This window comes from Oncorhynchus keta, chromosome 34 (genome assembly GCF_023373465.1).
Source record: "Oncorhynchus keta strain PuntledgeMale-10-30-2019 chromosome 34, Oket_V2, whole genome shotgun sequence".
NCBI lineage: Eukaryota > Metazoa > Chordata > Actinopteri > Salmoniformes > Salmonidae > Oncorhynchus > Oncorhynchus keta.
This window is the reverse complement of record NC_068454.1, coordinates 31,951,212-31,963,937: the sequence shown is the minus strand read 5'-3', so window position 1 is coordinate 31,963,937 and position 12,726 is coordinate 31,951,212. Positions and strand designations below refer to the sequence as shown.

General features: G+C 55.8%; 1 protein-coding gene across 1 annotated transcript in view; it reads left to right on the top strand.

Annotated features, from left to right (window-relative positions):
* Positions 1–12,726, top strand: part of LOC118366657 (DNA-binding protein SATB2-like) — an 82,333-nt gene that overhangs the window by 14,048 nt on the left and 55,559 nt on the right. The window contains 1 exon segment of the mRNA XM_052493693.1: positions 11,235–11,459. Coding sequence (XP_052349653.1) covers positions 11,279–11,459 — 181 coding nt within the window. The 5' untranslated portion in view covers positions 11,235–11,278.

Sequence of the window (12,726 nt, the reverse complement as noted above, 5' to 3'; positions counted from 1 at the left end):
GAGAAGAGGAGAAGAGGGAGGGAGGAGAAGAGGGAGAGGGAGAAGAGAAGGGGAGAGGGAGAAGAGAAGAGGGAGGGAGAAGAGAAGAGGGAGAGGGAGAAGAGAGGGAGAAGAGAAGAGGGAGAGGGAGAAGAGAAGAGAAGGAAGAGGGAGAGGGAGAAGAGAAGAGGGAGAAGAGAAGAGAAGAGGGAGAGGGAGAAGGAGAAGAGGGAGAGGGAGAAGGAGAAGAGAAGAGGGAGAGGGAGAGGGAGAAGAGAAGAGGGAGAGGGAGAAGAGAAGAGGGAGAGGGAGAAGAGAAGAGAGAGGAGGGAGGGGAGAAGAGAAGAGGGAGAAGGGAAGAGGGAGAGGGAGAGGGAGAAGAGAGGGAGAGGGAGAAGAGAAGAGGAGAGAGGGAGAAGAGAAGAGGGAGAGGGAGAAGGAGAAGAGGGAGAGGGAGAAGAGGGAGAGGGAGAAGAGAAGAGGGAGAAGGAGAGGGAGAAGAGAAGAGGGAGAGGGAGAAGAGAAGAGGGAGAAGAGGGAGAGGGAGAGGGAGAAGAGAAGAGAAGAGGGAGAGGGAGAAGAGAAGAGGGAGAAGAGAAGAGGGAGAGGGAGAGAGAAGAGGGAGAGGGAGAGGGACAAGAAGAAGAGGGAGAAGAGAAGAGAGAGAGAAGAGGGAGAGGGAGAAGAGAAGAGGGAGAGGGAGAAGAGAAGAGAAGAGGGAGAGGGAGAAGAGAAGAGGGAGAGGGAGAAGAGAAGAGGGAGAGGGAGAAGAGGGAGAGGGAGAAGAGAAGAGGGAGAGGGAGAGGGAGAAGAGAAGAGGGAGAGGGAGAAGAGAAGAGGGAGAGGGAGAAGAGAAGAGGGAAGAGAAGAGAAGAGGGAGAAGAGAAGAGGGAGAGGGAGAAGAGAAGAGGGAGGAGAGAGGGAGAAGAGAAGAGAAGGAGAGGGAGAGGGAGAAGAGAAGAGGGAGAGGGAGAAGAGAAGAGGGAGGGAGAAGAGAAGAGAAGAGAAGAGGGAGAAGAGAAGAGAAGAGAAGAGAAGAGGGAGAGGGAGAGGAGAAGAGGAAGAGGGAGAGGGAGAAGAGAAGAGAAGAGAAGAGAAGAGGAGAAGAGAAGAGAAGAGAAGAGAAGAGAAGAGGGAGAGGGAGAAGAGAGAAGAGAAGAGGGAGAGGAGAGGGAGAAGAGAAGAGAAGAGGGAGAAGAGAAGAGAAGAGAAGAGGGAGAGGGAGAGAGAGGAGGGAGAGGGAGAAGAGGGAGAGGGAGAAGAGAAGAGGGAGAAGAGGAGAAGAGAAGAGGGAGAAGAGGGAGAGGGAAGAGGGAGAAGAGAGAGAGAGAGAGGGAGAAGAGAAGAGGGAGAAGGAGAGAGAGGGAGAAGAGAAGAGGGAGAGGGAGAAGAGGGAGAAGAGTAGAGGGAGAAGAGAAGAGGGAGAAGAGGGTGAGGGAGAAGAGGGTGAGGGAGAGGGAGAAGAGGGAGAATAGAAGAGGGGGAGGGAGACGGAGAGGGAGAAGAGAAGAGGGAGAGGGAAAGGGAGAATGGAAGAGGGAGAGGGAGAGGGAGAGGGAGAGGGAGAGGGAGAGGGAGAAGAGAAGAGGGAGAGGGAATGGGAGAATAGGAGAGGGAGAGGGAGAGGGAGAGGGAGAAGAGGGAGAGGGAGAAGAGGGAGATGGTGAGGGAGAAGAGAGGGAGAGGGAGAGGGAGAGGGAGAAGGAGAAGGAGAGGGAGAGGGAGAAGGAGAGGGAGAAGAGGGAGAGGGAGAAGAGGGAGAGGGAGAGGGAAAAGGAGAAGAGAGGGAGAGGGAGAGGAGGGAGAGGAGGGAGAGGGAAAAGGAGAAGGGAGGGAGAGGGAAAAGGAGAAGAGAGGGAGAGAGACCACAATGTGAAAACGATGTCTTTGTGGGGACTCATGACATTGTTAGCAGGGAGAGAGAGACTAGGTCTGTAAAAATGATCAGGAGGGTGGGGGCTTTGGTTGAGAAGAGGATGGATGGATTGCTCCCAAAATAATCATATTTTTATTTTCTTCCCCTACTACTTTTCTCTTTGTTTAACATTGGATAACAACGCTGTTATCCAGTAACTTACAGGAGCTATTAGGTTTACCTTGCTCAAGGACACATCGACCGATTTTTTATGAAGTCGGGGTCATGGGTTGGAACCAGCAAATATTCGGTTCCTGCCCCACCGCTAGGCTACCTGCCGCACACATTACTTGTAACGTAGGCTGCTAAATAAAAGGTGCTATAAAATAATATACCTTCTTACCATCTCTCTTCAGTGTGTACCCCTTTCCAATTCTCACTCTTTTCTCGTCTCTTTTTCTGTTCTCTCTCTGTCCCCCTACTCTCTCTCCCTCACTCAGACATAGTTCACGCACATTGTTGGCTGGCAGTGTCCAAAGACTAGTATGCAAATATGACCGGTCCATTTGGCTTGTGTGTGTGTGTTCTCTCTGCTCTTTGATAATTGGCAGGTGTCCTCTATTGCCTAGCAGCCTCTCTTATGGACAATCCCAATATGAGCGCTTTGGCAGACCAATTATACTGATCCCAGGACACTGCCCCACACTGATGCATCCAGCGACACACACACACACACACACACACACACACACACACACACACACACACACACACACACACACACACACACACACACACACACACACACACACACACACACACACACACACACACACACACACACACACACACACACACACACACACACACACGGTATATTTATAACGTATCTTCTTATACATATCTTCTTCTGTCTCTCTCTGGGACACACCAGACAAAAACGTCACTCCTGACTGACTGTGAGTCCCGAGGCTAGAGTGGGGTCAGAGTTGGAATCCTTTACTGTTAGAGTAGACCTTCCACCACCCAATCCCCTCCACCTTCACCCACACAGCCCAGTTTACATTCCCCACACATGCTGGTGCAGAACCTCTCTCTCTCTCTCTCTCGCTATCTCGCTCTCTGTCTCTGTTGAGCCTGACTGTTTGTTGATAATGCAGATAAGCTACCAGGCTCCTTAAAAACAAGCCTGGGGTTTCAGGGTTTCAGGGATAGGATAGTAGCCACATGTTTGGCTACCTGTTCTGTCTCTGAGGAAGTCTGCGTGGTGTGTGGGGGAGGGATATTCTTTACAGTATGTATGTATAAGTGAAAACTTAGTGATTGTATTTCATATATAATTTTGGTAGTTTTTTGGACTGATCTTTTTGCGTTTTGCTTAACTTTCTTCATTGTCCCTGTCTGTGCCCCTCTAGGCCCTTACCCTCTGATGTCTGTGCCCCTCTAGGCCCTTACCCTCTGCTGTCTGTGCCCCTCTAGGCCCTTACCCTCTGATGTCTGTGCCCCTCTAGGCCCTTACCCTCTGCTGTCTGTGCCCCTCTAGGCCCTTACCCTCTGATGTCTGTGCCCCTCTAGGCCCTTACCCTCTGCTGTCTGTGCCCCTCTAGGCCCTTACCCTCTGATGTCTGTGCCCCTCTAGGCCCTTACCCTCTGATGTCTGTGCCCCTCTGCTATCGCTGTCTGTGCCCCTCTGCTATCGCTGTCTGTGCCCCTCTAGGCCCTTACCCTCTGATGTCTGTGCCCCTCTAGGCCCTTACCCTCTGATGTCTGTGCCCCTCCAGGCCCTTACCCTCTGATGTCTGTGCCCCTCTAGGCCCTTACCCTCTGATGTCTGTGCCCCTCTAGGCCCTTACCCTCTGATGTCTGTGCCCCTCTAGGCCCTTACCCTCTGATGTCTGTGCCCCTCTAGGCCCTTACCCTCTGATGTCTGTGCCCCTCTAGGCCCTTACCCTCTGATGTCTGTGCCCCTCTAGGCCCTTACCCTCTGATGTCTGTGCCCCTCTAGGCCCTTACCCTCTGATGTCTGTGCCCCTCTAGGCCCTTACCTTCTGATGTCTGTGCCCCTCTAGGCCCTTACCCTCTGATGTCTGTGCCCCTCTCGGCCCTTACCCTCTGATGTCTGTGCCCCTCTAGGCCCTTACCCTCTGATGTCTGTGCCCCTCTAGGCCCTTACCCTCTGATGTCTGTGCCCCTCTAGGCCCTTACCCTCTGATGTCTGTGCCCCTCTAGGCCCTTACCCTCTGATGTCTGTGCCCCTCTAGGCCCTTACCCTCTGATGTCTGTGCCCCTCTAGGCCCTTACCCTCTGATGTCTGTGCCCCTCTAGGCCCTTACCCTCTGATGTCTGTGCCCCTCTAGGCCCTTACCCTCTGATGCCTGTGCCCCTCTAGGCCCTTACCCTCTGATGTCTGTGCCCCTCTAGGCCCTTACCCTCTGATGTCTGTGCCCCTCTAGGCCCTTACCCTCTGATGTCTGTGCCCCTCTAGGCCCTTACCCTCTGATGTCTGTGCCCCTCTAGGCCCTTACCCTCTGATGTCTGTGCCCCTCTAGGCCTTTACCCTCTGATGTCTGTGCCCCTCTAGGCCCTTACCCTCTGATGTCTGTGCCCCTCTAGGCCCTTACCCTCTGATGTCTGTGCCCCTCTAGGCCCTTACCCTCTGATGTCTGTGCCCCTCTAGGCCCTTACCCTCTGATGTCTGTGCCCCTCTAGGCCCTTACCCTCTGATGTCTGTGCCCCTCTAGGCCCTTACCCTCTGATGTCTGTGCCCTCTAGGCCCTTACCCTCTGATGTCTGTGCCCCTCTAGGCCCTTACCCTCTGCTGTCGCTGTCTGTGCCCCTCTAGGCCCTTACCCTCTGATGTCTGTGCCCCTCCAGGCCCTTACCCTCTGCTGTCGCTGTCTGTGCCCCTCTGCTATCGCTGTCTGTGCCCTTCTAGGCCCTTACCCTCTGATGTCTGTGCCCCTCTAGGCCCTTACCCTCTGATGTCTGTGCCCCTCTAGGCCCTTACCCTCTGATGTTGCTGTCTGTGCCCCTCTAGGGCCTTACCCTCTGATGTCTGTGCCCCTCCAGGCCCTTACCCTCTGCTGTCGCTGTCTGTGCCCCTCTGCTATCGCTGTCTGTGCCCTTCTAGGCCCTTACCCTCTGATGTCTGTGCCCCTCTAGGCCTTTACCCTCTGATGTCTGTGCCCCTCTAGGCCCTTACCCTCTGCTGTTGCTGTCTGTGCCCCTCTAGGCCTTTACCCTCTGATGTCTGTGCCCCTCTAGGCCCTTACCCTCTGATGTCTGTGCCCGTCTAGGCCCTTACCCTCTGATGTCTGTGCCCCTCTAGGCCCTTACCCTCTGATGTTGCTGTCTGTGCCCCTCTAGGCCCTTACCCTCTGATGTCTGTGCCCCTCTAGGCCCTTACCCTCTGATGTCTGTGCCCCGCTAGGCCCTTACCCTGCTGTTGCTGTCTGTGCCCGTCTAGGCCCTTACCTTCTGATGTCTGTGCCCCTCTAGGCCCTTACCCTCTGCTGTCGCTGTCTGTGCCCCCTAGGCCCATACCCTCTGATGTCTGTGCCCCTCTAGGCCCTTACCCTCTGCTGTCTGTGCCCCTCTAGGCCCTTACCCTCTGATGTCTGTGCCCCTCTAGGCCCTTACCCTCTGCTGTCGCTGTCTGTGCCCCTCTAGGCCCTTACCCTCTGATGTCTGTGCCCCTCTAGGCCCTTACCCTCTGCTGTCTGTGCCCCTCTAGGCCCTTACCCTCTGATGTCTGTGCCCCTCTAGGCCCTTACCCTCTGATGTCTGTCTGTGCCCCTCTAGGCCCTTACCCTCTGATGTCTGTGCCCCTCTGCTATCCTCTGCTGTCTGTGCCCTTCTAGGCCCTTACGCTCTCTGATGTCTGTGCCCCTCTAGGCCCTTACCCTCTGCTGTCTGTGCCCCTCTAGGCCCTTACCCTCTGATGTCTGCTGTCTGTGCCCCTCTGCTATCGCTGTCTGTGCCCTTCTAGGCCCTTACGCTCTGATGTCTGTGCCCGTCTAGGCCCTTACCCTCTGCTGTCTGTGCCCATCTAGGCTCTTACCCTCTGATGTCTGTGCCCCTCTAGGCCCTTACCCTCTGATGTCTGTGCCCCTCTAGGCCCTTACCCTCTGATGTCTGTGCCCCTCTAGGCCCTTACCCTCTGATGTCTGTGCCCCTCTAGGCCCTTACCCTCTGATGTCTGTGCCCCTCTAGGCCCTTACCCTCTGCTGTCGCTGTCTGTGCCCCTCTAGGCCCTTACCCTCTGATGTCTGTGCCCCTCCAGGCCCTTACCCTCTGCTGTCGCTGTCTGTGCCCCTCTGCTATCGCTGTCTGTGCCCTTCTAGGCCCTTACCCTCTGATGTCTGTGCCCCTCTAGGCCCTTACCCTCTGATGTCTGTGCCCCTCTAGGCCCTTACCCTCTGATGTTGCTGTCTGTGCCCCTCTAGGCCTTACCCTCTGATGTCTGTGCCCCTCCAGGCCCTTACCCTCTGCTGTCGCTGTCTGTGCCCCTCTGCTATCGCTGTCTGTGCCCTTCTAGGCCCTTACCCTCTGATGTCTGTGCCCCTCTAGGCCTTTACCCTCTGATGTCTGTGCCCCTCTAGGCCCTTACCCTCTGATGTCTGTGCCCCTCTAGGCCTTTACCCTCTGATGTCTGTGCCCTCTAGGCCCTTACCCTCTGATGTCTGTGCCCGTCTAGGCCCTTACCCTCTGATGTCTGTGCCCCTCTAGGCCCTTACCCTCTGCTGTTGCTGTCTGTGCCCCTCTAGGCCCTTACCCTCTGATGTCTGTGCCCCTCTAGGCCCTTACCCTCTGCTGTTGCTGTCTGTGCCCGTCTAGGCCCTTACCCTCTGATGTCTGTGCCCCTCTAGGCCCTTACCCTCTGCTGTCGCTGTCTGTGCTCCCCTAGGCCCATACCCTCTGATGTTGCTGTCTGTGCCCCTCTAGGCCCTTACCCTCTGCTGTCTGTGCCCCTCTAGGCCCTTACCCTCTGATGTCTGTGCCCCTCTAGGCCCTTACCCTCTGCTGTCGCTGTCTGTGCCCCTCTAGGCCAATACCCTCTGATGTCGCTGTCTGTGCCCCTCTAGGCCCTTACCCTCTGCTGTCTGTGCCCCTCTAGGCCCTTACCCTCTGCTGTCGCTGTCTGTGCCCCTCTAGGCCCTTACCCTCTGATGTCTGTGCCCCTCTAGGCCCTTACCCTCTGCTGTCGCTGTCTGTGCCCCTCTGCTAGGTCTGTGCCCTTCTAGGCCCTTACTCTGATGTTGCTGTCTGTGCCCCTCTAGGCCCTTACCCTCTGCTGTTGCTGTCTGTGCCCCTCTAGGCCCATACCCTCTGCTGTCGCTGTCTGTGCCCCTCTGCTATCGCTGTCTGTGCCCTTCTAGGCCCTTACGCTCTGATGTCTGTGCCCGTCTAGGCCCTTACCCTCTGCTGTCTGTGCCCATCTAGGCTCTTACCCTCTGATGTCTGTGCCCGTCTAGGCCCTTACCCTCTGATGTCTGTGCCCCTCTAGGCCCTTACCCTCTGATGTCTGTGCCCCTCTAGGCCCTTACCCTCTGATGTCTGTGCCCCTCTAGGCCCTTACCCTCTGATGCCTGTGCCCCTCTAGGCCCTTACCCTCTGATGTCTGTGCCCCTCTAGGCCCTTACCCTCTGATGTCTGTGCCCCTCTAGGCCCTTACCCTCTGATGTCTGTGCCCCTCTAGGCCCTTACCCTCTGATGTCTGTGCCCCTCTAGGCCCTTACCCTCTGATGCCTGTGCCCCTCTAGGCCCTTACCCTCTGATGTCTGTGCCCCTCTAGGCCCTTACCCTCTGATGTCTGTGCCCCTCTAGGCCCTTACCCTCTGATGTCTGTGCCCCTCTAGGCCCTTACCCTCTGATGTCTGTGCCCCTCTAGGCCCTTACCCTCTGATGTCTGTGCCCCTCTAGGCCCTTACCCTCTGATGTCTGTGCCCCTCTAGGCCCTTACCCTCTGATGTCTGTGCCCCTCTAGGCCCTTACCCTCTGATGTCTGTGCCCCTCTAGGCCCTTACCCTCTGCTGTCGCTGTCTGTGCCCCTCTAGGCCCTTACCCTCTGATGTCTGTGCCCCTCCAGGCCCTTACCCTCTGCTGTCGCTGTCTGTGCCCCTCTGCTATCGCTGTCTGTGCCCTTCTAGGCCCTTACCCTCTGATGTCTGTGCCCCTCTAGGCCCTTACCCTCTGATGTCTGTGCCCCTCTAGGCCCTTACCCTCTGATGTTGCTGTCTGTGCCCCTCTAGGCCCTTACCCTCTGATGTCTGTGCCCCTCCAGGCCCTACCCTCTGCTGTCGCTGTCTGTGCCCCTCTGCTATCGCTGTCTGTGCCCTTCTAGGCCCTTACCCTCTGATGTCTGTGCCCCTCTAGGCCTTTACCCTCTGATGTCTGTGCCCCTCTAGGCCCTTACCCTCTGCTGTTGCTGTCTGTGCCCCTCTAGGCCTTTACCCTCTGATGTCTGTGCCCCTCTAGGCCCTTACCCTCTGATGTCTGTGCCCGTCTAGGCCCTTACCCTCTGATGTCTGTGCCCCTCTAGGCCCTTACCCTCTGATGTCTGTGCCCCTCTAGGCCCTTACCCTCTGCTGTTGCTGTCTGTGCCCCTCTAGGCCCTTACCCTCTGATGTCTGTGCCCCTCTAGGCCCTTACCCTCTGCTGTTGCTGTCTGTGCCCGTCTAGGCCCTTACCTTCTGATGTCTGTGCCCCTCTAGGCCCTTACCCTCTGCTGTCGCTGTCTGTGCCCCCCTAGGCCCATACCCTCTGATGTCGCTGTCTGTGCCCCTCTAGGCCCTTACCCTCTGCTGTCTGTGCCCCTCTAGGCCCTTACCCTCTGATGTCTGTGCCCCTCTAGGCCCTTACCCTCTGCTGTCGCTGTCTGTGCCCCTCTAGGCCAATACCCTCTGATGTCGCTGTGCCCCTCTAGGCCCTTACCCTCTGCTGTCTGTGCCCCTCTAGGCCCTTACCCTCTGCTGTCTGTCTGTGCCCCTTTAGGCCCTTACCCTCTGATGTCGCTGTCTGTGCCCCTCTAGGCCCTTACCCTCTGCTGTCGCTGTCTGTGCCCCTCTGCATCGCTGTCTGTGCCCTTCTAGGCCCTTACGCTCTGCTGTTGCTGTCTGTGCCCCTCTAGGCCCTTACCCTCTGCTGTTGCTGTCTGTGCCCCTCTAGGCCCATACCCTCTGCTGTCGCTGTCTGTGCCCCTCTGCTATCGCTGTCTGTGCCCTTCTAGGCCCTTATGCTCTGATGTCTGTGCCCGTCTAGGCCCTTACCCTCTGCTGTTGCTGTCTGTGCCCCTCTAGGCCTTTACCATCTGATGTCTGTGCCCCTCTAGGCCCTTGCCCTCTGATGTCTGTGCCCGTCTAGGCCCTTACCCTCTGATGTCTGTGCCCCTCTAGGCCCTTACCCTCTGATGTCTGTGCCCCTCTAGGCCCTTACCCTCTGCTGTTGCTGTCTGTGCCCCTCTAGGCCCTTACCCTCTGATGTCTGTGCCCCTCTAGGCCCTTACCCTCTGCTGTTGCTGTCTGTGCCCGTCTAGGCCCTTACCTTCTGATGTCTGTGCCCCTCTAGGCCCTTACCCTCTGCTGTCGCTGTCTGTGCTCCCCTAGGCCCATACCCTCTGATGTCGCTGTCTGTGCCCCTCTAGGCCCTTACCCTCTGCTGTCTGTGCCCCTCTAGGCCCTTACCCTCTGATGTCTGTGCCCCTCTAGGCCCTTACCCTCTGCTGTCGCTGTCTGTGCCCCTCTAGGCCAATACCCTCTGATGTCGCTGTCTGTGCCCCTCTAGGCCCTTACCCTCTGCTGTCTGTGCCCCTCTAGGCCCTTACCCTCTGCTGTCGCTGTCTGTGCCCCTCTAGGCCCTTACCCTCTGATGTCGCTGTCTGTGCCCCTCTAGGCCCTTACCCTCTGCTGTCGCTGTCTGTGCCCCTCTGCTATCGCTGTCTGTGCCCTTCTAGGCCCTTACGCTCTGCTGTTGCTGTCTGTGCCCCTCTAGGCCCTTACCCTCTGCTGTTGCTGTCTGTGCCCCTCTAGGCCCATACCCTCTGCTGTCGCTGTCTGTGCCCCTCTGCTATCGCTGTCTGTGCCCTTCTAGGCCCTTACGCTCTGATGTCTGTGCCCGTCTAGGCCCTTACCCTCTGCTGTCTGTGCCCATCTAGGCTCTTACCCTCTGATGTCTGTGCCCGTCTAGGCCCTTACCCTCTGCTGTCTGTGCCCATCTAGGCTCTTACCCTCTGATGTCTGTGCCCATCTAGGCTCTTACCCTCTGATGTCTGTGCCCTTCTAGGCCCTTACGCTCTGCTGTCTGTGCCCATCTAGGCTCTTACCCTCTGATGTCTGTGCCCTTCTAGGCCCTTACGCTCTGATGTCTGTGCCCGTCTAGGCCCTTACCCTCTGCTGTCTCTGCCCATCTAGGCCTGTACGCTCTGCTGTCTGTGCCCATCTAGGCCCTTACCCTCTGCTGTCTGTGCCCATCTAGGCCTCTACGCTCTGCTGTCTGTGCCCGTCTAGGCCCTTACCCTCTGATGTCTGTACCCGTCTAGGCCCTTACCCTCTGCTGTCTGTGCCCATCTAGGCTCTTACCCTCTGATGTCTGTGCCCATCTAGGCCTTTACCCTCTGATGTCTGTGCCCCTCTAGGCCCTTACCCTCTGATGTCTGTGCCCATCTAGGCCCTTACCCTCTGATGTCTGTGCCCCTCTAGGCCCTTACCCTCTGATGTCTGTGCCCATCTAGGCCCTTACCCTCTGATGTCTGTGCCCCTCTAGGCCCTTACCCTCTGATGTCTGTGCCCATCTAGGCCCTTACCCTCTGATGTCTGTGCCCCTCTAGGCCCTAACCCTCTGATGTCTGTGCCCGTCTAGGCCCTTACCCTCTGCTGTCTGTGCCCATCTAGGCTCTTACCTTCTGCTGTCTGTGCCCATCTAGGCTCTTACCCTCTGATGTCTGTGCCCCTCTAGGCCCTTACCCTCTGATGTCTGTGCCCATCTAGGCCCTTACCCTCTGCTGTCTGTGCCCATCTAGGCCCTTACCCTCTGCTGTCTGTGCCCATCTAGGCTCTTACCTTCTGCTGTCTGTGCCCATCTAGGCTCTTACCCTCTGATGTCTGTGCCCCTCTAGGCCCTTACCCTCTGATGTCTGTGCCCATCTAGGCTCTTACCCTCTGCTGTCTGTGCCCCTCTAGGCCCTTACCCTCTGATGTCTGTGCCCGTCTAGGCCCTTACCCTCTGATGTCTGTGCCCATCTAGGCTCTTACCCTCTGATGTCTGTGCCCATCTAGGCTATTACCCTCTGATGTCTGTGCCCCTCTAGGCCCTTACCCTCTGATGTCTGTGCCCCTCTAGGCCCTTACCCTCTGATGTCTGTGCCCCTCTAGGCCCTTACCCTCTGATGTCTGTGCCCCTCTAGGCCCTTACCCTCTGGCAGTAGCCCCCCCTGGTGGTTGGAGGGGGATGGAGCGTGGTGGCGGGGAGAGCCCCCGCATGCAGGACAGTCCTGAGCGGGAACGGCGGGGGAGCAGCCCGGACTTCAGTGGACCCCCACCAGGGAAGATGGGGCGTTTGGAGCTCAATGGGAGCCCCACTGGGCCACGCCTCCTACGTCACAACGGCCACCCACACAGACCTCTGGGAGGTAGGATGCTCCAAAACACACCCACCGTATGCACTTGTACACATTGATAGAAACTACCTTCCATCCAATGTTTTACACCAATCCAATGCTTTTTAAATCTATAATGGGGAGTGAGCAAGTGTGGAGAATCGGGATACAGCCACACTCACAGCCTTGATAGTTAGTCTCTCTTTTGTCTTTGCCTCTCTGTGGCCCTTGCCCTCTGGTAACTAGGACCAGAACAAGGGTTTTGGACACACTCCTGGCCCTAGTTAAACTCCACATTGGCATGCACGCTAGAGTTCACAAGGCCCATTGCAGTATTTTATAGGACTGTATAATAAGCCTAATCCTTAGCATTGAGTTTGGATCCATTCAATCCCATACCAGGCTGTGCTGTGTAGATCCAGTGTGTTCCATAAGAGTGCCGTGGGAACTATACAGCACCGAGGTTATTGAATAAAGTATGGCTATATAAAGCTGATTTATACTCCTCTCTAGGTTATCGATCACTGCATACATAAGATTGTTAATGTATGTGTGAGATTATATAACACACACACACACACACACACACACAATAGAGAATATTAGAGGAGCCAGGAAACTTGGAGATGAGCGTGATACTGTAGGGGTGAAAAGGGGGAGACAGGGAGATGGTACTTCTCTTCCTTTGCCCTGGCAACAGCTGGACTGGATGGTTCGTCTTAATGAGGGGTTGTCTTCGAAGGTAGGAAACTCAATGTGTCTCCTCCATGAGGACTGGGCCACACACACTGTCACATACAGCATATAGGTTCTATAGAGCACTCTCACATTCAGGTGTGTAATGGTGAACGCATTCACACAAACACACTGTAGGCCTATGAACACTCACACAGTATACACACATTCAGCTTTACAGTACATTAATAGATGTCTAGGTTCATACGCTGAACATAAATATAAATGCAACATGTAGTGCTGGTCCCATGTTTCATAAGCTGAAATAAAGGATCCCAGAACATTTTATACAGATAAACATATTATTTCTCTAAAACATTGTGCACAAATGTGTTTTCATCCCTGTTAGTGAGCATTTCTCCACATCCCTGTTAGTGAGCATTTCTCCACATCCCTGTTAGTGAGCATTTCTCCACATCCCTGTTAGTGAGCATTTCTCCACATCCCTGTTAGTGAGCATTTCTCCACATCCCTGTTAGTGAGCATTTCTCCACATCCCTGTTAGTGAGCATTTCTCCACATCCCTGTTAGTGAGCATTTCTCCACATCCCTGTTAGTGAGCATT